The sequence below is a fragment of the Oncorhynchus mykiss genome, chromosome 28, assembly GCF_057628025.1.
Source record: "Oncorhynchus mykiss isolate SJ-2025 chromosome 28, ASM5762802v1, whole genome shotgun sequence".
In the NCBI taxonomy this organism is placed as follows: domain Eukaryota; kingdom Metazoa; phylum Chordata; class Actinopteri; order Salmoniformes; family Salmonidae; genus Oncorhynchus; species Oncorhynchus mykiss.
The window spans coordinates 8,249,282-8,271,467 of NC_143049.1; the positions used below are offsets into that span (position 1 = coordinate 8,249,282).

Sequence of the window (22,186 nt, forward strand, 5' to 3'; positions counted from 1 at the left end):
GAGTAATAGGATTAGGTTCTTGCTTGACAACAGTGCTTTGAGTGTGACGTCTGAAATGGGGTTTAGGGTTGACTGCTTTTTTGCCGTCAAGAATGGACCGTTTACCTGGTAGCTGGACAGACCCACTCTTGCCGTTAGCGCTGACTATTTTCACAGACCCTGTTGTCCAGATGCTCAATGTCTCTACCTCTGTAGGTTCTGCCTCTCAGTGGCCCCGGGGCTCGGGACAGGCCACACCCTCTCCAAACTTCGAGGGTGGACTGCAGGCTCTGGTGAGTAACTAACTTATAATGTTCAACTCCATGTATGTGTGCAGTGGCACTGGTTACAATGATCAAAAACATCGGATCAAAAATACCACCTTGATCCTAAGCAAGTTGGATGAATTGAAGTCGATAAATTAAGTGTTTACTCATTGGTTTTACTTAACCCCGCCCTTTCCCCCTCCCCCCTAAAGCAAAACAAGATGGAGGACCGTTTGGAGGAGGCCATCCACGTGCTCCAGCGTCACGCCGGGGGACAAGGGGGTCCAGGGGGGCTGGCTGACATGCACAGCCTCCTCAGCGCCGGGATAGGAGGGCTCGCCCAGGCCTTCAACAACGCTGGCCTGGGACTGGCCAACAGACTGCCCAGCCTGGTAAGAACAGGAGGGATAAATACATAGTGGCCATATCTAGCCACATGGGTGGTATGTCCATTGATTCACACTATTATGTACATCCTCCTCCTTCATGTGATACCAATGTAACACCTACTTGTCCGTAGTACTGTCTACTTGCCTAATACCATGTTTCTCATCTGTTCTATAGATGTCGAACCACCACGAGGACTCGACTAGTGGGGGTGTGCATGGTCATCATGGCCCTCCCTCTGGCAGCCAGCCCGAAGGCTTCACCAGTGAGTTTTTTTTTTTCTTTTTTTTTTCCCTCTCGCTCTTTTCATCATTTCAGGAAAGGACACGCAATGTTTGTCGATCTCTCTCTTTCTCAAATTATCTGCTGTGCTTTTCATTGACTTATCTCCCGCTCCGTCAGGCCTCTCTCGCTCCACACACTCATCCAGTGGCTCTGACATCAAAAGGGAGGACAAGGAGGATGACGAGAATTCCTCTGTGGCTGACAAGTCAGAGGATGAGAAGAAAGACTCGAAGGCCCGCACTCGAACAAGGTGACTAACCCTTCTGATAGCGATAAAACATATCAGAAACACACACGTCCATATGATTTGAAGTCCGTCTCTCTCGGCCAAATCCTAACTTGAGACGCGCGTATGTGGGGTCTGTGCCATTGTTATAAAGGGGGTGAACTCTCACTCACTGAACATTATCATGATTTATTTAATGATTTAAATTCTGCTGCTTGAAAATGATTAAATGTATTCAGGGAGTGCAGGTTTGCCATCATTATTTCAACTTAACACGGCCCCAGCACCCAAAAAGAGGTGATTCTCCGTAGCACTGTTGTCATTTTTGCCCTCGTGTCTACCGTTGTTTTCAGAGAGATGTTCTCCTTCCAGACCTTCTCCTCCTCCCTATCAGACACGGGAGCAGAGTAAGTCTGCATCCAATCACGTGAGCCTCACACTTAAGGGGGTGTGGCCATAAATATAGATAGCTATTTAATTATTTTGAGAATAAATTATAAAAAAACGGATTATATCAGAACCATTTTAGACTGTGGGCAGAATTTCAGCATTAAAAAAAAAAGCCGTGCTGTTTGTGCCTTGAGAATGGTTTGTACAATCTTGAAATTATAACACATTCTTATAGCATACAATCTCTGAAGCAGATACGCCATCAGTTATTAAACTCAGGTTAAGTATTATGAATGTTCAATTTGATGCCTTGCATTTCAGTTAAATAAGATGGTATCATGTCAGAGCTATTTCATGAATATAAACCTGGCTTTAAGAAAATGTTATACATTTATAAAAAAAAAGCTGTTTATGTTCTGTCAGTTTGCAGAAATATGTAACTGATTTATATAAAGTCCTGTTTTGTTGTAAAATTTGGACAAAATAATACTTGTTTGGACAGTCTTGTCCATGTTAGTAAATATGTCAGTCATACCCATGTAATGTCTTCTATCCCCCCCTTCCAACCAATCCTTCCCCCCTTGGTCCACATTGACTTTTCATCAGTCGTGATGAGGAGGACGAGGACGAAGAGGATCTGCCGCCGGAGGTGAAGGTGGAGCGGGAGAAAGAGCGGCGGGTGGCGAATAATGCCCGCGAGCGGCTGCGCGTACGGGACATCAACGAGGGCTTTAAGGAGCTGGGCCGCATGTGTCAGCTCCACCTGACTAATGAGAAACCCCAGACCAAACTTCTCATTCTGCACCAGGCCGTTAATGTTATACTCAACCTGGAGCAGCAAGTCCGAGGTCAGTGTGCTGTCACTGGGGGATCCAGGTTTAGACAGGAGAAAAGACCAGGGTAGGGCCGCGTCCCAATTCTGAGTTTCTAGTCTCCTATTCTTCAGGTTGAAGGCCCTGGGATGTGTCTCGATTGTCTTGAATGGTTTGGTCTCTGTGGCTCTCTTCCTTCATTGTTGTGATGTAATTGGAAAGGTGTCAGTCCATATTGCTTTCACCTGTTCTGTGTTTTTAGATCATTGCAGATGAAGGAGGGGAGGCCACTTTAAAGTATTGAGATGCTGCCTTTAGGCTAGTTCCCAACTATCAAGTTGTGTTTGTTGATCAGTGATGATGGGAGGACAGGGGATGAGGAAGCAGGCTATTTAGACTGTTTTGGGACTAGCCCTTCTCCAGTCCTACAAGGCTTTGCTGCTGTGGACACATACAGGCCAGCACTGGACTCATGTCTGGTGAAGTATGTGTTGCCTGATCTAAATGGCATGGGGCTGTCTGTCTGGGCTGTCTCCACTGTAAAATATGCTTCATGTGACTCTGCCTCACCCTCCACTATATTAACATTACTGATTTCCTTTATTTGCTTCTATCGCTGTCTGTGTCCAATCACTGTGCTGCTTGTCTGAGGCCTTAGCAACACACATTTTCTTTTTAACAACATTATCTTCCACTTCACGTTAAAATTATTTCAGGACCAGATGATGGCTTCTGTATTTGTTTCATCAGCTTTGGCGAATGGCCCAATTTTGAAGTGTGAAGATGTGATCTATTGCTTATGAGTGTTTTACATTTGGAAAAAATGTAAAACCTCCTCAGATAAAAAAAATACAAGTCCCAAGTTACGTTCTAGTCTTGTTTTATTTCTCTTGGGTTAACTTATATGGGCTTGTCTCCTCTATTATCCACAAGAAAGGAAAGTAATTCAGGCAGCTATCATTTGACATTTACCCCTCACGTTGTTTTAAAAACAAGACCTTACCACTTCTGTTTCTACAAATGTGTTACTGTGTCTGGCTCTATGCATACTCTGTATTCTGCTTGCTGATTGGCTATACAAATGCAGACACAGGTTGTGATTGGATGGAGGGGCTCACTGTTCTGCTCCTATCCCATTCCTCAATGTATTAACTTAACCCTTCACTTCCTTATTGCAATGTCTTTGTTGCATGCCCTTATTTGTCAAATGTTAACCTTTTTAATGTACTGATTTCATTGGTCATCTCCACGCCTCTCCCTCTCTTCAACCCCCTCTTTCTCTTTTCGTCGTTTACTTTTGCAGATGGCAGCAGTGACTTCAGCTTCCTTTCATTCAGATAAATACATCTATGGCAGCTGATGTATTTAACATGAGGCACCAGTGGCATTCAGCTTACTGTTGTCCTGTTTCCCAATCTCTCCCCCCTGGCTTCCTCTCTGGCCTTGTGTATGATCTAGACCTGCCAGAGGGTGTGTCGCTCTCTTTCTCCCTCTCTTCCTTGTTCTTCTTACCTCCTAACTGACAGCCCCCCCCCCCCCCGCCCCCCCCCCCCCCCCCCCCAAAAGGCCTCGTATTATCCTCTGACTCCCACCCTGGACCCTGATCAGCAGAAGACAGACTTGTCTTGGCTTTGTCAGATTCCATTTGGAACATTTGGTCTGATAGTTGTCAGCCCATAATGGCTCAACATTCAAAACGCCCAATTTGACAAAATAACCCTAAAATGATCTATTTTGGCCAAGTGAAAGTCTGCCGAGAAGTAATCAAGTTGCTTTGCGAATACGGTTTTGCTACATGCCAATTTTCTTTCTTTCGGAAGTGAGTGTCATTTGCAAGGTCCTACGCGATGCCTTCGTTGACAGTCACAGTAGTGCTCTGGCCTTAAGATTCCTCCATGTAAAAATTTTTTAAAAAAACATATTAAAGAAAAGGATTCTAGTACCATGTCCTTGGCGGTCCATCCCTCCGCTCGATCTCTCGCTCTCCTGCACCTTGGCGCCACTCCACTGGGATCATCCATCCGTGACCCCCATCCTCCTCACTGGAATACATTGTCCATCCGGACTTCCACAGCTTTCTGCTGCTGGCCTCCTGGCCAAATATGGCACTTAAATAATGACTGCTGTCACCTTCAGTCAACCAGGCCGTCTGCTCTAGGATGTGAATTGAGTAGTGTGCAGGGAATGCTGTAGCCCGTCTGAGGTCACCCTCCAGGGAGAGGCTGCCCCTAAATGCTCGTCTAGGATCAGATCTAACAATGACTGACCCTGGAACAGCAATTTGCTATCCAAGGAAACCTTCTGCAGAAATTGTCCTTAGGGCTATAGTTAGGGGCAACTTAAACCTGTAAGGGCAACTTGGAGGGTAAAAGCAGCAGGTGTTGGGGTGTACCATAACGACCCTCCTCCCTCCTCAGCAGCAGCAGCTGCAGCACGGCCTCGCTGAACGATGAGAACCTGACGGCCGAGGAGAAGGAGAAGCGCGATCGGGAGCGGCGCTCGGCCAACAACGTCCGGGAGAGGGTGCGTGTGCGTGACATTAACGAGGCGTTCAGGGAGCTGGGCAAGATGGTGCAGGTGCACCTGCGCAGCGACAAGGCCCAAACCAAACTCATCATCCTGCAGCAGGCCGCGCAGGTCATAATGGGTCTGGAGAAGCAGGTCCGAGGTAGGCCTCTCTTTACGAATAGATCCAGTACCGCCAACCACCTTCACTCAGCCAATTAGTTCTTAATACTGGACGTGGAGAATCAGGTACAAAGTAGGGATTCCTGTACCAACCAACCCAGTAATGTCTGCTTCCAACCAGTCAACTGAGGCTTGACTAGTATGACGGCTAAAGAGATCATACTGTGCCTGGAGATGCAGGTGCGAATAGGGCTTCCTTTTAGCTGTGGAAGGCTTCCTTACCAAAAATTCCAGATCCAGTATGATTCACCTATAGGCCCTCTACCTCCACTCAACCACCCCAACCACCCAACCAGCAGTCTCACCTCTATATGCACTCACCTGCCTCTGACTGTCCTTCTATCCTCTTGGATAATGGAAAAGGTGCGAGCAAAAAGAGATGCCGATGGAGGCGGGGAAAATGGGGGCTGCACCTCTGTCAAATACTTAATGATCTCACCACTGCTGCCGTCTGGTCGCTCCTCTGTCCTGTCCAGCTGTGTCTTCCGTTCACCATTTTTGGTCTACTGTCCTCCATGTTTGACGATGATATACTTTTTAATATTTCTTTCATAACTAGAATCTCTCAGCATTTATACCTTAATCATACCTTCTTTGTCCGTCTAATCCTAACCTTTTTGTTTTTAACAACTCTCGTTCTTCTATACGCCTAACCTTCTCCGTTTACTAGAATATACTGTGAAACCTGATGGTTTTGCCTCTTGCTTCCATCTCTTTGACGATCTTCTTGATTGCGCTCCCCATCGGTTTACCTGAATTTTCAGCCAAAACCTGTAGATCCACTCCACCCCTCTGATTCTAACCTGTATGGCCTCTTCCTAAAGAGCGTAACCTGAACCCCAAGGCAGCGTGTCTGAAGCGGAGGGAGGAAGAGAAGGTTTCGGGTGTGGACCCCCAGATGCAGATGGGAGGTGGGCACCCCGGGTTAGGGGGCGATGGACACAACTCTGTCAGCCATATGTAACACCCGGGTAAGTTGTCATTCTCTGCTGTCATACTGTGACTGTCCATATCGCATGTATTGTGGCACGTGTGTGTTACCATAATATAACAATCCCTGTTTCTCTCTTCCAGCTCCTGATCCTGTTGATTTGTACAGCTCTTAGAAGACGTGGCCTTATTCTCTTATCATGCATCTCAGTGTGCGTCAATCCACAAAGGTGCTCTCTATATATGCTCGCACATATAGTGGAGAAGCACATTCTCTCACACACACACACACACACACACACACACACACAAAACTGACAAATGCCAGTGGCCACATTCCTGACCATGAACACACAATACATACACCAATACAGAGTTTTGAAGAATACTTACAGTAAACACCCTGAACTCCAAGGAGAGACTGGATCACAGGCAGAGAATTTAAACACAATGATTTTCTTTGCGTAATGGTCATGTTTTTGTAAGACATTTTGAAGAAGTTGCTTTACGTGTTGGGAGCAAAAATTGTTTGGATCAAATAGTATTTTTGGATCAATTGCTCATGTGAGCAACCTAGGATTGTGTGTCCTTTTGATAGTCATTTGCCATTCCCACCTGAAAAGTAGGTCTTACTTTCATCACAAGAAAAGGTGACATCAGAATCTAACCTGTATGAGTAACTATGTGCCTGATGTACATGCATAACGCCGAGGCTTGGGCAAGTTACAATCGTCGTTGTCATCCCCACCATCATTTTTACTTTTTTTTCCTCAATGTCAAACACCGAAGTAGAGTTTGAGGTATCCAGCCACCAGAATTGATAAGACTGGACTGTCATAGTGACGAATGGACACTTATTGAATTGGCAGGCAGAGTGCTGTTATATAGCACAATGATAAAAAAGAAACCCTAGCCAACTTTGGCCATATTTCTTTGTTTATGCCTTCTCGTAAGGGCTGCCCAGACACAGGCCCGTCTGAAGATTTATTATGGTGTGTATTTTTTTTGATCCAGGGATCCTACAATCCTTCCATTTTGTCTTCATCTGTTTGTCGTCACTGCCATGAGTGGAGTTGAAGGACTGCCAGTGAGGAAGGTGAGCTCATCAATACATACCGAGACCCAGGACAGGTCATGACTCGCTACTAGCTGAAAACCACTCCCCGTTCACCTACTATTCCACAGGATCACACTGGCATGGTCATCTCAAGACTTCCTCACTCTGTCTTGGGGAGATTGGACTGAAACATGCAGGAAGTGTGTGTGCTCTGAACCAGAGCAAGCCTCTCCCCCTCCACCGTACCCATCTTTGCCCCTCTGGTTCTGTTTCCATTTCAGCCAGGCCATGTGGACACGTGGTCAGTATACTCTGCCCCAAACTCAGTCAACCACCTGCCTTCATTGCCTTCTCTTCACGTTTGTGGCGCAAGTGTCGTCAGTTGGCAAGGCAAACCTAGATGTCCAGGTCATGCGTACTTAAAAGACTATGTAAGTTTTCAGTAGACTACAGTTAGTTTGAAGAGGAGAGGCTATAGGGACACACTTGGTGCCCAAATTGATGGCGTATGTCGCGCAGAGTCAAGTGGAGCTGAACAGATTCCGCTCAGTCAGTCACGCTGAAGAGACCTTCCCAGCTAGCTAGTTTATGCTCATGGCTAGAAAATTCAGCAAGAATTTAAAACTTGTCTGCCGAAGTTGGGACTTGGAAGAGTGTTCAGAATCGTTCAGTTTTAATCAGAGTAATTGTTCATCCAGATGGTTACTACCAGTAGTACAAGTTATTTCTCATGTAGGCTGCTATCCTACTCAAAATACAATCAAGTGGGATGGAACGAATTGGCCCCTTTTAACTACCTCCTGGGATATGTTCTACTGCTGCCCAGTGGGAAGCAAGTCACGCCGACAAGCACCACGCCATTTTGTCGTTGCTCGCCCATAGAAATAAACATTACTTTCTTTTACAAGTTTTTATTTTTTTAACTAGCGCCATGCTGCTGTTTTAGCCAGCATAAACTAGCTAGCTGTGAAGGGCTCATCTGGACGACAGACTGCGCCGAAGCCATTCGTCTCCACTCGACCCTCGGCTGCATCATTCATTTTGGCACCATGCGTATCCATACAGCCTCTCCCATACAGAAGGAATGGCTGTTGGACTTCAAGAGGGTTTATTTTGTGGTGTGCATTCTGAAATGTCATGGATATCTTCCCTTGAATGCATTCAACTGCCATCGATGGACAATTTGTGTTCCTTAAATTACAGGAAGCATTGGGTGTTTTGAACAATTTACGAAGCCTGTTTGTAAGGATCCTCCTTTTTGTAGAAGTGATGTTTTTCGTTTGTTTTTTACTTTGTAAGATAGCTGTATGGGTTTTCTTTTGGATTGCTTACTTTCTTTTCATTTACATTGTTGAAATGTAAGGACGACTCATTTTAAAGATACCAGGAACAAACTTTAAGTGTCTCTCTTCCCTCCCAAACGAAGTGATTGATCTCTTCTTTTTTTTATTTCTTTTTTTTTCTAATTCTTTTTCTTTCTCTTTGGGAAAAGCATGACATGCCATTTGCTTTGGTGTAAAAGTAGTTCATGCCAACTCCTAATCTGGCTAGCACATCCCCAAACTTTTGGAAGTACCTGTAATTTGGAGGTCTGTTTAAAAAAAAAAAACTGCAAAAAGTCTGTATATGTAATTTAAACCAGTTATTACTACTTACTCACTATCAAAGGAAAATGGAAATGTCTGAGTATAGAGTACCATAGTATGAGTCATAAAACCGAGCGGTCAAAGAGAGATGTTTCCAATTGTTTTTCCACCATTCATTTTTCCCGTCAAGGATCTTAGACACACTTCAAATAAGGGCTGTGATGTAGGTTTACCCTGGTGTGATGTTTTGATAACCGAGTATCTTTTTAGGACAAGGTGATTTTTTTTAAAAACAATATATTCGCTTGAATTATTTTTTTTTATTGGGGGGTGGGATCATAAACAAATGCCATGAGGATCTGGACAAGACTGCCGAATCAAGGCAGTAATCTTTGGATTAACAATCTGTTAGCTAATTGTTGTAATTAATAAATTGGCTAAATTTCTTTCAATTTACAATTCCGGGAACTGTCTTGTGCAAGTTGTAAATTGACACATTTTCTCAAGGTGTTCGCTTGAGATGGTGTGCAGGAGCTTGCAGGGATTTGTAGTTTTGCATGGTCTGATTTGATGGTAATTTGCATTTTTGAATCTGAGTAAATGGAGCTGAATATATTGATAAAAGTCCCCTTGTCTGAGAGAGATTTACATGGTTGTCAAAACGTCAGGTCAGGGTAAGTCTACATGAAACACAGCAGCCCTTTTTAAGTGTTTCCAGAAATCCCCAGTGTGAAAAATTAATGGTGGAAAAACAATTGGAACCATTTCCCTGTTTGATTGCTAGGTTTTATGCGTATTATGACTCCTACTGTGGGGCTCTATTGGCAAGCTTTGTCACGCAAACATTTAGTACAAATGATTGAAAAAGGAACAAAGTTGTATGTGTGTTTCATACAAGTTAGATTTTATATCAATACCTTTCGGCTTGCTAGGTCTACAGTTGCTGTATTGTCAATGTCTGTTGGTCCTAGTTAAACATTTCAAAACAAACAGAAAAAGATGTATGAGGAATGAATGAATGAATAGGGCAACCTTAGTCATTCTCCTGACTTTGGGATCATTGTTAGTGGTTACTCACCAGTGCCTGAACACTGTTGAATTTTGATTGTCTCTGCATGAATGGCTTTCCAAGAGAACCTTTTACAGGTAAACATGGGAGGGACATGTTGACATGGGAGGGAAGAGTGGGGCAATGCTTCAGTAAATCTCTATGAATATTGTTCTTATTAGCGCCCAAAGTAAAATAAACTATAAAGTAAACTTTTTTATACATCTTTTCTCTGTCAGTTAGTGATGGCATCTCAGATTTTGGCAAACAACTGAGTCCGCTTTGATTTACTGAGCCCTATTATAAGTTTCTATAATAGAAGTGTCCCCAGACCTTTTATCTTCTGTACAAACCATTGGCGATTTGGAAACAATACTCATGTGGAATAGAGTATGGTGTCCATATTTTTTATTTGCAACAATCGTCTGAACTTTATTTTCTACTGAATTAGGGCAGAGATTCGTTTTTTGTTACCATATCAAACATCTGAAATTGACATGTCCTGTATGTACCGATACAGGACTTGACCAGTTTTTTTGTTTTATCAACTAAACAGTATTTTCCCGTGCGGAGTGATACTGAATTGTAACAGTATTTTTCTTGATTTTGTCAGTTTCTTTCATAATAACCATCCTCCAGATGAAACCCTAAGCATTAGTATCAGTAATGTATTGTTTCCACCTCAACTGCCATTGGTTTGTCTGTTTCACAGAGGACATGTATTGTCTTTTGATTTATTACTCGAATGAGATTTGAAAACTCAACATCGCTGACGTGTGTTCCTTTTTCGTTAATATTAACTGAATGTTGAGTACAGTATCCTTAGAACTTCCCTTGTCAAAATGCACAACTAGTATTTTGCCAAGGGGCCTCTCATGGTCTGCCAATCTCTGCCCTGTTCAACAGATGGACACACTGCTACAAAACTCACTGTCTCTCTTACATTGGGGACAGAATCCATTTGTCCTCAAAGTGCCTCCAGTTTCCTATTTTTTATATATAAAGTAGATATTGAGAACTGTCGTGTATATAACAGTAATGTAGCAATAAATGTGCCATTTTTAATAAGAGAAATATACATTTTTTCAATGTCTGTCTTTTTGAGCTTGTATACCTAAATGAGAAAAAAAACATTGTAATAAAGGGTTGAAAACATACTTAGATTATTTGCTTTTATGTTTGTAGGCTACTGTGTATTGAAAACATGATTATCTCTCTGCGAAGGTCTACTACAGTGCGATTCCACCCTTCTCCCTGATGCGCATGCTCACGCCCTCTTCATGGGTTTAGAAGGAATAGGTAGAATTAAGAAATATAGTTGAATTGCCGCCTGGCCTAGCATCAATACAACCATTTGTTCCTTTCAGTCCTCAGGCCTCGTAATATTTTGTGAAGGTGTGTGCTGCAGGTAGCCTGAAAGAAGCGGCTGAGAATGCCCCAAGCGTTTTATGTTTTTGAATAATTACAAAGTGCTGGATGGGAATATGGCTATTCTATATGGCTATAAGTGTATACCTGTATGTACTCCATTGCAACTAAAGACAGATCTGAAAGAAGGCAACTGGAAGTATACTCCCATTTACAGGCTAATTATGATATTCTCCAGTCCTTTGCATTTTTTTGAGTAATGACCCCATACAATGTCAGTTTGATTATTCAATTTCCAATGATTCTAGAGCTATGAGAGGGAGAGACTCAATGAGAAGGAAAAATGTGGCTAAATACTTAGTCAACAGCGGCAGTTTAGACTGGAAACAGACACATGCTCGCTGCACACTGCCTTCAGACTGTTTGCTAACGTTTTAGCAAATGGTTGAGGCTAACACAAACAAAGCAAATGGAATGTTAGCCAACATTCGCAAACTATTTCCGTGTTAAACACACCTATTAGGTGTTATTAATAATTATAAACTGGGTGGTTCGAGCCCTGAATGCTGATTGGCTGACAGCCACGGTATATCAGACCATATGCCATGGTATGACATTTTGTTTTTACTGTTCTAATTACGTTGGTAACCAGTTTATAATAGCAATAATGCATCTCAGGATTTTGTAATATATGGCCAATATACCACGGCTAAGGGCTGGGTATATAGCACTCCGGGTTGCATTGTGCCTAAAGAACAGCTCTTAGCGGTGGTATATTGGCCATATACCACACCCCCTTGGGCCTTATTGCTTAATTATTAAGTCATCAGGCATATTAAGAACAAATTATAGAAATAGGTGGGGTTTATAACTTCCTAACTTGACCAGATAGTGACGACCATACTGTTAGGAATTAGAATAATAGAATGGACATGAACCTTCTTATGATGGGATAAAGGTCAGGGAGTTGGTCGACCATGGTGTGCAAGTGCTATGATAAGATGTTATGTACAATAATACATTTGAATTTATCATCATTCCATTCAAACAATGCAGTCAATCCACAGCCAATACGCTGGTTTAGGGAGTTTTCCCTTTCAGCCAATCTTTGAACTCCGTGAGATTCGCTCCAAAGGAAATCAGACTATTCAAAAGAGGCCCTGAAGCGAACTGAGACCATCTGGAGAGGTGGTCAGAGTTTGGTTTGCTTGTTATTATTCACTCACTACACATAAGACTACTGCAACACTGTTTCCCCTGCCAGTAACATAAGTACTCACATTGGTGCCACAAAAGAGAGACGATGTGCAGGTTCGGGGGGAAAAAAACGTGTGTACTGTTTTGGGATATTGATTTGCTATTGTGAAAGATGCACAGAAATCCAAAATGTGTGGTTCAGATTATTTGTTTGCAATATGTGATCTGTAGGCTAAAATAGCTTCATAGCGTTTCAATAACATTATTGAATCTGCGGTTATTCTGATATTTTTTTGGATACCAATATTTACATGTAAATAGTATCTTATTACAATTGTCTAATTTAACTAAATGCAATCTATTAGCTTCCAAAATGTAAGTATGTGGACACCTGCTTGTCGAACATCTCATCCTGACTGCATAATGCTGTCACCACCATGCTTCACCGTAGGCATGGTGCCTGGTTTCCTCCAGACGTGACACTTGGCATTCAGGCCAACGAGTTCAATCTTGGTTTCATCAGACCTGAGAGTCTTTAGGTGCCTTTTGGCAAACTCCAAGCGGGCTGTCATGTAACTTCTAGTGAGGAGTGGCTTCTGTCTAGTCACTCTGCCATACATGCCTGATTGGTGGAGTGGTGCAGAGATGGTTGTCCTTCTGGAAGTTTTTTTCATCTCCACAGAGCAACTCTAGAGTTCTGTCAGAGGGACCATCGGGTTCATGGTCACCTCCCTGACCAAGGCCCTTCTCCCCCGATTGCTCAGTTTGGCCGGGCTGCCAGCTCTAGGAAGAGCCTTGGGGATTCCAAACCGCTTACATTTTAGAATGATGGAGGCCACTGTGTTCTTGGGGACCTTCAATGTTTCAGACATTTTTTACTACCCTTCCCCAGATCTATGCTTCGACAAAATCCTGTCTCAAGTTTCCCTGTAGAGCTCTAAATCAGATTTACCTCATTTCTATCAGCATGTTAAATGTGCAACAAGAGGAGGAAAAATTCTAGACCACCTTTACTTCACACCCAGAGACGTGCGCAAAGCTCTCCCTTGCCCTCCATATAGCAAATCTGACCATAACTCTATCCTCCTGATTCCTGCTTACAAGCGAAAATTAAAGCAGGAAGCACCAGTGACTCGGTCTATTAAAAAGTGACCAGATGAAGCAGATGCTAAACTTACAGGACTGTTTTGCTATCACAGACTGGAATATGTTCCGTGATTCTTCCGATGGCATTGAGGAGTACACCCCATCAGATACTGGCATTATCAATAAGTGCATCGAGGATGTCGTCCCCACAGTGACTGCACATACAGTTGAAGTCGTAAGTTTACATACACCTTAGCCAAATACATTTAACCTCAGATTTTCACAATTTCTGACATTTAATCGTAGTAAACATTACCTGTCTTAGTTCAGTTAGGATCACCACGTTATTTTAATAATGTAAAATGTAGGAATAAAAGTAGTGACTTATTTCAGCTTACATACACTCAATTAGTATTTTCTAGCGTTGCCTTAAACAATTTAAACTTGGGTCAAACGTTTCGGGTAGCCTTCCACAAGCTTCCCACAATAAGTTGGGTGAATTTTGGCCCATTCCTCCTGACAGAGCTGGTGTAACTGAGTCGGGTTTGTTGGCCTCCTTGCTCGCACACACTTTTTCAGATCCTCCCACAAATTTTCTATGGGATTGATGTCAGGGCTTTGTGATGGCCACTCCAATACCTTGACTTTGTTGTCCTTAAGCCAATTTGCCACAACTTTGGAAGTATGTTTGGGGTCATTGTCCATTTGGAAGACCCATTTGCGACCAAGCTTTAACTGATGTCTTGAGATGTTGCTTCAATATATCCACCAAATTTTCCTCCCTCATGAAGCCATCTATTTTGTGAGGTGTACCAGTCCCTCCTGCAGCAAAGCACCCCCACAACATGATGCTGTAACCCCCGTGCTTCATGGTTGGGATAGTGTTCTTTGGCTTGCAAGTCTCCAACCCTTTCCCTCCAAACATAACAATGGTCATTATGGCCAAACAGTGTTATTTTTATTTCATCAGACCAGAGTACATTTCTCCAAAAAGTATGATCTTTGTCCCCATGTGCAGTTGCAAACCGTAGTCTGGCTTTTTATGGCCGTTTTGGAGCAGAGGCTACTTCCTTCCTGAGCGGCCTTTTAGGTTATGTCGATATAGGACTCGTTTTACTGTGGATATAGATACTTTTGTACCTGTTTCCTCCAGCATCTTCACAGGGTCTTTTGCTGTTGTTCTGGGATTCATATGCACTTTTCGCACCAAAGTACGTTCATCTCTAGGAGACAGAACGCGTCTCCTTCCTGAGCGGTATGACGGCTGTGTGGTCCCATGGTGTTTATACTTGCGTGCTATTGTTTGTACAGATGAAAATGGTACCTTCAGGCGTTTGGAAATTGCTCCCAGGGGTGAACCAGACTTATTGAGGTCTACATTTGTTTTTCTGAGGTCTTGGCTGATTTCTTTTGATTTTCCCATGATGTCAAGCAAATAGGCACTGCCTTTGAATGTAGGCCTTGAAATACACCCACAGGTAAACCTCCAATTTACTCAAATGATGTCAATTACCCTATCAGAAGCTTCTAAAGCAGTGACATAATTTTCCAAGCTGTTTAAAGGCACAGTCAACTTAGTGCATGTAAACTTCTGGCCCACTGGAATTGTGATACAGTGAATTATAAGTTAAATAATCTGTCAACAATTGTTGGAAAAATTTGAAAAAAATGAACAAAGTAGATGAACTGACTTGCCAAAACTATAGTTTGTCAACAAGAAATTTGTGGAGTGGTTGAAAAACAAGTTTTAATGACTTCAACCTAAGTGTATGTAAACTTCTGACTTCAACTGTACATACCCCAACCAGAAGCCATGGATTACAGGCAACATTCGCATTGAGCTAAAGGGTAGAGCTGCCGCTTACAAGGAGCGGGACTCTAACCCAGAAGCTTATAAGAAATCTCGCTATGCCCTCCGATGAACCATCAAACAGGCAAAGCATCAATACAGGACTAAGATCGAATCGTACTACACCGGCTCCGAAGCTCGTCGGATGTGGCAGGGCTTGCAAACTATTACAGACCACTATGGGAAGCACAGCCGAGAGTTGCCCAGTGACACGAGCCTAACAGACGAGCTAAATAACTTCTATGCTCGCTTCGAAGCAAGTAACACTGAAACATGCATGAGAGCATCAGCTGTTCCAGACGACTGCAGCCAATGTGAGAAAGACCTTTAAACAGGTCAACATTCACAAGGCTGCTGGGCCAGACGGATTACCAGGACGTGTACTCCGAGCACGTGCTGACCAACTGGCAAGAGTCGTCACTGACATTTTCAACCTCTCCCTGACTGAGTATGTAATACCAACATGTTTCAAGCAGACCACCATAGTCCCTGTGTCCAAGAACACTAAGGTAACCTGCCTAAATTATTACCGACCCGTAGCACTCAAGTCTGTAGCCATGAAATGCTTTGAAAGGCTGGTCATGGCTCACATCGATACCATTATCCCAGAAACCCTAGACCTACTCCAATTTGCATACCGCACCAACAGATCCACAGATGATGCAATCTCTATTGCACTCCACACTGCCCTTTCCCACCTGGACAAAAGGAACACCGATGTGAGAATGCTATTCATTGACTACAGCTCAGCATTCAACACCATACTGCCCTCAAAGCTCATCACTAAGCTAAGGACCCTGGGACTAAACACCTCCCTCTTCAACTGGATCCTGGGCTTCCATACGGCCCACCCCCAGGTGGTAAGGGTAGGTAGCGACACATCCGCCACGCTGATCCTCAACAGGAGGGCCCCTCGGGTGCGTGCTCAGTCCCCTCCTGTACTCCCTGTTCACTCATGACTGTATGGCCAGGCACGTCTCCAACACCATTAAATTTGCCGATCAATGACGAGACTGCCTATAAGGAGGATGTCAGAGACCTGGCTGTGTGGTGCCAGGACAACAACCTCTCCCTCAACGTGATCAAGACAAAGGAGATGATTGTGGACTACAGGAAAAGGAGGGCCGAGCACACCCTCATTCTCATTGACAGGGCTGTAGTGGAGCAGGTTGAGAGATTCAAGTTCCTTGGTGTCCACATCACCAACAAACTAACATGGTCGAAGCACACCAAGACGGTCATGAAGAGGGCATGACGAAGCCTATTCCCCCTCAGGAGACTGAAAATTTGGCATGGGTCCTCAGATCCTCAAAAGGTTCTACAGCTGCACCATCGAGAGCATTGGTACACTGACTGGTTGCATCACTGCCTTGTATGGTACATGCAACTGAAAAAAAGGCCTGTCTGGAAATATATTTTGCAGGTCTCTTTTAAACCCAGATTCTGGTTAAGATTGTAAATTGACTTCAATCTTCCGCCCAAATGCAGGGTTCCAACGTTGGCGGTGTGAGGTTCAGTTGGAGGGGTGGCATTGGTACACTGATCTTGGATTATGTACCATATGTCAGCAGCAAATTCAAGGACTAGAGGTATTAGCGGTATTATACTAGAGGTATTTTTGTGTAGTTGAAGGTGAGTATTATTGTGCATGCTGCCAATCAGTAAGTGAATATGCTCTCTGCCAAGAGGCCTGCTTGCCCTGTTTTGCAGGATGTCTGTGTAGGCAGGGCAAACCCGATTTTAGGATTTCTGGTATATCATCAAAATCAATAGCAGCACGTTTTTGGACTCATTCAGCAGTCTTTTTTTTAACCCGATTAAGTACAATAACATTGGAAATAAATGTTGAAAGTTATTTATATTCCCAAAACATAAATTGAATCTGGTTGTACATGCTGTCGAATTTAACATAACAAAAAAAACATGGGAAAAGGGAGATATTTTTTACCTCACCTGGTTAGAGGACAACTTGCAGAAGACAGTCAACTACATTTCAGTGTTGGATTTTGATACGGGGGTCGTCAAAAGAAAAACGCTACACTGTTGGGGGGGCCCAAATAAAATCACAGAATTTGGCCCGCAGGGTCACCTGTTGGGGAACCCTGCTATACATAGTTGGTTAGATGAGAATTAGTAGAAGGCTTCTATCTCTATATTTTGGAATGGCAGATGTTGATTTCAGGAGGCTGCCATCATGGAAATCAACGAATCATGACACCATAGGATATCAACAGCGACAACGTTTGGCTGCTATTTAAGTGATCGTTTGAAATCAGGTTGTACAGTCGTGGCCAAAAGTTTTGAGAGTGACAAATATTCATTTTCACAACGTCTGCTGCCTCAGTTTGTATGATGGTAATTTGCATATACTCCAGAATGTTATGAAGAGTGATCAGATGAATTGCAATTAATTGCAAAGTCCCTCCTTGCCATGCAAAGGAACTGAATCCCCAAAAACATTTCCACTGCATTTCAGTCCTGCCACAAAAGGACAAGCTAACATCATGTCAGTGATTTTCTCGTTAACACAGGTGTGAGTATTGATGAGGACAAGGCTGGAGATCACACTGTCATGCTGATTGAGTTCGAATAACAGACTGGAAGCTTCAAAAGGAGGGTGGTGCTTGGAATCATTGTTCTTCCTCTGTCAATCATGGTTACCTGCAAGGAAACACGTGCTATCATCATTGCTTTGCACAAAAAGGGCTTCACAGGCAAGGATATTGCTGCCAGTAAGATTGCACCTAAATCAATCATTTATCGGATCGTCAAGAACTTCAAGGAGAGTGGTTTAATCGTTGTGAAGAAGGCTTCAGGGCGCCCAAGAAAGTCCAGCAAGTGCCAGAACCGTCTCCTAAAGTTGATTCATCTGCGGGATCGGGGCACCACCAGTACAGACAGAGCTTGCTCATGAATGGCATCTGCATGCACAGTGAGGCAAAGACTTTTGGAGGATGGCCTGGTGTCAAGAAGGGCAGCAAAGAATCCATGTCTCTCCAGGAAAAACATCAGGGACAGACTGATATTCTGCAAAAGGTAAGGGATTAGACTGCTGAGGACTGGGGTAAAGTCATTTTCTCTGATGAATCCCTTTTCTGATTATTTGGGGCCTCCGGAAAAAAGCTTGTCCGGAGAAGACAGGGTGAGCGCTACCATCAGTCCTGTCATGCCAACAGTAAAGCATCCTGAGACCATTCATGTGTGGGGTTGCTTCTCAGCCAAGGGAGTGGGCTCACTCACAATTTTGCCTATGAACACCAGCCATGAATAAAAAATGGTACCAACACATCCTCCGGGAGCAACTTCTCCCAACCATTCAGGAACAGTTTGATGACTAACAATGCCTTTTCCAGCATGATGAAGCACCTTGCCATAAGGCAAAAGTGATAACTAAGTGGCTCGGGGAACAAAACATCGATATTTTGGGTCCATGGCCAGGAAACCTCCAAGACCTTAATCCCATTGAGAACTTGTGGTCAATCCTCAAGAGGTGGGTGGACAAAAAAAACAAACACAAATTCTGACAAACTCCAAGCAAGAATGAGCTGCCATCAGTCAGGATGTGGCCCAGAAGTTAATTGACAGCATGCCAGAGCGGATTGCAGAGGTCTTGAAAAAGAAGGGTCAACACTGCAAATATTGACTCTTTGCATCAACTTCATGTAATTGTCAATAAAAGCCTTTGACACTTATGAAATGCTTGTAATTATACTCCAGTATTCCATAGTAACATCTGACAAAAATATCTAAAGACACTGAAGCAGCAAACTTTGGAAATTAATATTTGTGTCATTCTCAAAACTTTTGCCCACGACTGTATGTGCTGTTGAAGCTAACAACTCAAAAAACACATGGAAACCATAAATATTGTTTCCATCACTCGTTAGAGGACAGCCTGGTATCCTAGGAATCAACTTTGAGGAGTTGGTGAGGTAACTTTGGTCAACTCCTGAGTTCAGTCATGTGAATGTGGCTCGCCTTTTTAAGTCAGGTACATTTTTATGGCAACGAATCCTTCAGAGCTAACCTGCTCCGGGGAAGGCTAACTCCATTTATCCTGAATGACGTGTCTAATCGTGATGGGTCGTTCGCGAACGAGTCTGCTTGTAGGTGAACGTTGGGAGCCGGCTCGCATATCAGAAGAGCCAAATCTATTTATCATTTAAAAAAAAAAATAAGATATGAATAATCAAAAGATTGAAATGAATAGAATTAACTAATTCAATGAACGTTAAAAAAAAGAAATAAAATACTATAGGCCTAAATGCTTAAGCACACACATTCGTTCTGACTGTCTGCTCAGTCTAACAGCCTCACCTGTTGTTCCTGTCAATCAGACACCCAGTGTCAACCAATGAACCAAAGATGCGTGAGGGAGGGCCGAGCCAACTCACTCACAGTCATGCACTTAGCAGCCGAGGAGAGAGAGGAAGGACAGCTGTGAAAACAACAGCTGGAAAATGAGTCAGAAGCACAGTAGCATTTGGATGCATTTTAATAATGTAGACTGTTAGTGAACATTGTAGAATTTGCCAAAAATCTCATAAAGCCGGTTCTACACACAACCTACACCGGCATATGTGAACTGTGAGTTCAGCGACAGACACACCTCCGAGAACTTGGCAGAGGAACTGTTGAGAGTGGCCAGAGAATGGCAAGTAGATGGAAAAGTGGTATGTTGTGTTAGCGATAATGCAGCTAACATAACAAAAGCCCCCAAAAAATTCAAACGGACCCATCATCCATGTCTTGCCCACACAATCAACCTGACTGTAAGAGATGCTTTGAAAGTGATGAAGCTCACTGTGGACAAAGTGAAAGCAGCTGTGGAATACTTCCACAGGAGCACAGTAGGTGCTAAAAAACTCAAGTCTACACAACACCAGAAGGGGATGCCTGAGCTGAGGCCTAAAACAAGACTGCACTATAAGGTGGAATTAAACATTTTATATGTTGAAGCGGTTTCTTGAGTCAAAGGATGCCATCATCTCTACCCTGGCCATTGTCAATGCACATGCTGATGTTCTGACCCAAGAGGAATGGGAGGTGGTGGAGGAGGTGTGCAGAGTCCTGGAACCCTTTGAGCAGGTCAGTGGAGAGAGGTACAGTAAGCAGTTATTACTACATCATTATTTAATCTAGTATTATATATGTAGATGAGAATGTAGTATCAGTAGACAAAACATGAACCTGAACTAATAAGTTGCGTTTCTTTCTTTTCAGCTCTGTGACAGCCTCAAAAATGCTACTCCTGTGTAAGGGTCTGCAGCGAATCACAGCCAGCCGCCAGAGAGAAGCAAATGTAAATGTTTTAAGTGGGATGCTGCAGTTTTGCACATTGTTATTTATTTTTCTTTGAAAATGGTGCGATATTCTATTATGCTGTTCAGATTGTATTCATTTTGATTTGTTACATTTATATGCATTTTGTTTATATACATTAAAGTTATACTTTAAATGCACATGTGTAATAGCATCCTCATTTTTTTACATTTATTTCCATTTGTAGGATGCTGCAGTTTTGCAAATTATTTATTTTTCTTTGATATGGTGCAATATTCTATTATGCTGTTCAGATTGTATTCGTTTTGTATGGTTAGATTTATATGCACTTTGTTTTATATACAATAAAAAGTTATACTTTAAATCCACATGTTTAATAGCATTTTTCATTACAAACCAATGCATTTTTAAATACATTGTGGTTAAGGTGGAGTATGATTTCATTTAATAGTTTGTTTTGAATTGTTGTAACATCAATCATAGTCAAACTATCGCTAACTGTTTGACTTGAAAAATTACAAAACATATTTTTGCCGTTTGGGAGCCAAAAGAGACGGCTCTTTTTGGTGAGCTGAACCGAACTCAATGAAAAGAGCGCGACCGGGAGGTCCGTGGGGCGACGCACAATTGGCCTAGCGTCGCCCGGGTTAGGGAGGGCTTGGTCGGTAGGGGTGTCCTTGTCTCATCGCGCACCAGCGACTCCTGTGGCGGGCTGGGCGCAGTGTACGCTAACCAAGGTGGCCAGGTGCACGGTGTTTCCTCCGGCGCATTGGTGCGGCTGGCTTCCGGGTTGGATGTGCGCTGTGTTAAGAAGCAGTGCGGCTTGCTTGGGTTGTGTATCGGAGGACGCATGACTTTCAACCTTCGTCTCTCCCGAGCCCGTACGGGAGTTGTAGCGATGAGACAAGATAGTAGCTACTACAACAATTGGATACCACGAAATTGGGGAGAAAAAGGGGTAAAATTCAAAAAAAAGAAAGAAAAGAGCCGGAATGCCTATCACTTATTAGTGTCTGAGCTGCCAGTTGAGGACCAATAACATCAGATTAATTCCATTCATTTGAGGAAGACTGATAAATATTTTATTAATCAATGTTTTTTTTGTGTAAAAAAAAAAGTTCAATTTATAGTACCTATCACATCATGTAATGACAGAATGCAGTTCAAACTTCACACACAGTAGAATGTTTGTATGACAAATAACAGAATAATAATTGTATCGATAGAAGTGGGGGGGGAAATGTGCGCATGCATTGATAAGCACACCAAAGACGGCATTAACGATAAGTAATAAAATAAAGGTGGCACTTGTAAAGCATATTTCGCGCCGTAAACTTTTTTTCAAGTTTTGATTTCGGTAAAAATTAATATGTGGCACAGATTTACAAATGGATTAATGTTTCAGCATTGTCACAATGCAGAGTTCGACTAGCCATGTGGACAGGTCCGGCCCTCCCTTTCGGCAAGAATAGGTCACCTATGGCGGCACATGAATTTGAGGCTGCATTTTGACAATTGGCTGCCGCCCTCTAGCGCTCCTGATCCGCTACTGGTGGCACCCCAGCCATAGCTTTGCTACAGTTCCCGCCCCCACCCCATTCCCGCTTCTCCCGAAGTTCACTCCCACTGTCCTTGGTAGCTATGGTGATGTGTGTGTTTATATGGGGTTATCCAATTGTGAAACATTAATCAAAATGAATCTGCCAAATAAATTGTCTTTTTTTTTATTTTTACGTTTGTGAGTTACGA

The 22,186-nt window shown here is 43.1% G+C and overlaps 1 protein-coding gene across 6 annotated transcripts in view; it reads left to right on the plus strand.

Moving 5' to 3' along the window:
• LOC110508414 (transcription factor E2-alpha) overlaps nt 1-10,811 on the plus strand; it is a 41,947-nt gene extending 31,136 nt beyond the window's left edge. The window contains exons 14-21 of one of the 6 annotated variants that reach the window (XM_021588931.3): nt 196-272; nt 458-637; nt 810-897; nt 1,035-1,167; nt 1,497-1,550; nt 2,140-2,381; nt 5,858-6,004; nt 6,108-10,811. In XM_021588931.3, the coding sequence (XP_021444606.2) occupies nt 196-272; nt 458-637; nt 810-897; nt 1,035-1,167; nt 1,497-1,550; nt 2,140-2,381; nt 5,858-5,997 (914 nt within the window). In that variant the 3' untranslated portion in view covers nt 5,998-6,004; nt 6,108-10,811. Of the gene's footprint in view, nt 1-195; nt 273-457; nt 638-809; nt 898-1,034; nt 1,168-1,496; nt 1,551-2,139; nt 2,382-4,762; nt 5,014-5,857; nt 6,005-6,107 lie in introns of all 6 variants that reach the window. The other 5 variants (XM_021588930.3, XM_036966948.2, XM_036966950.2 and 2 more) reach the window with 5 other exon arrangements.
• The last annotated feature ends 11,375 nt before the right edge of the window (nt 10,812-22,186 follow it).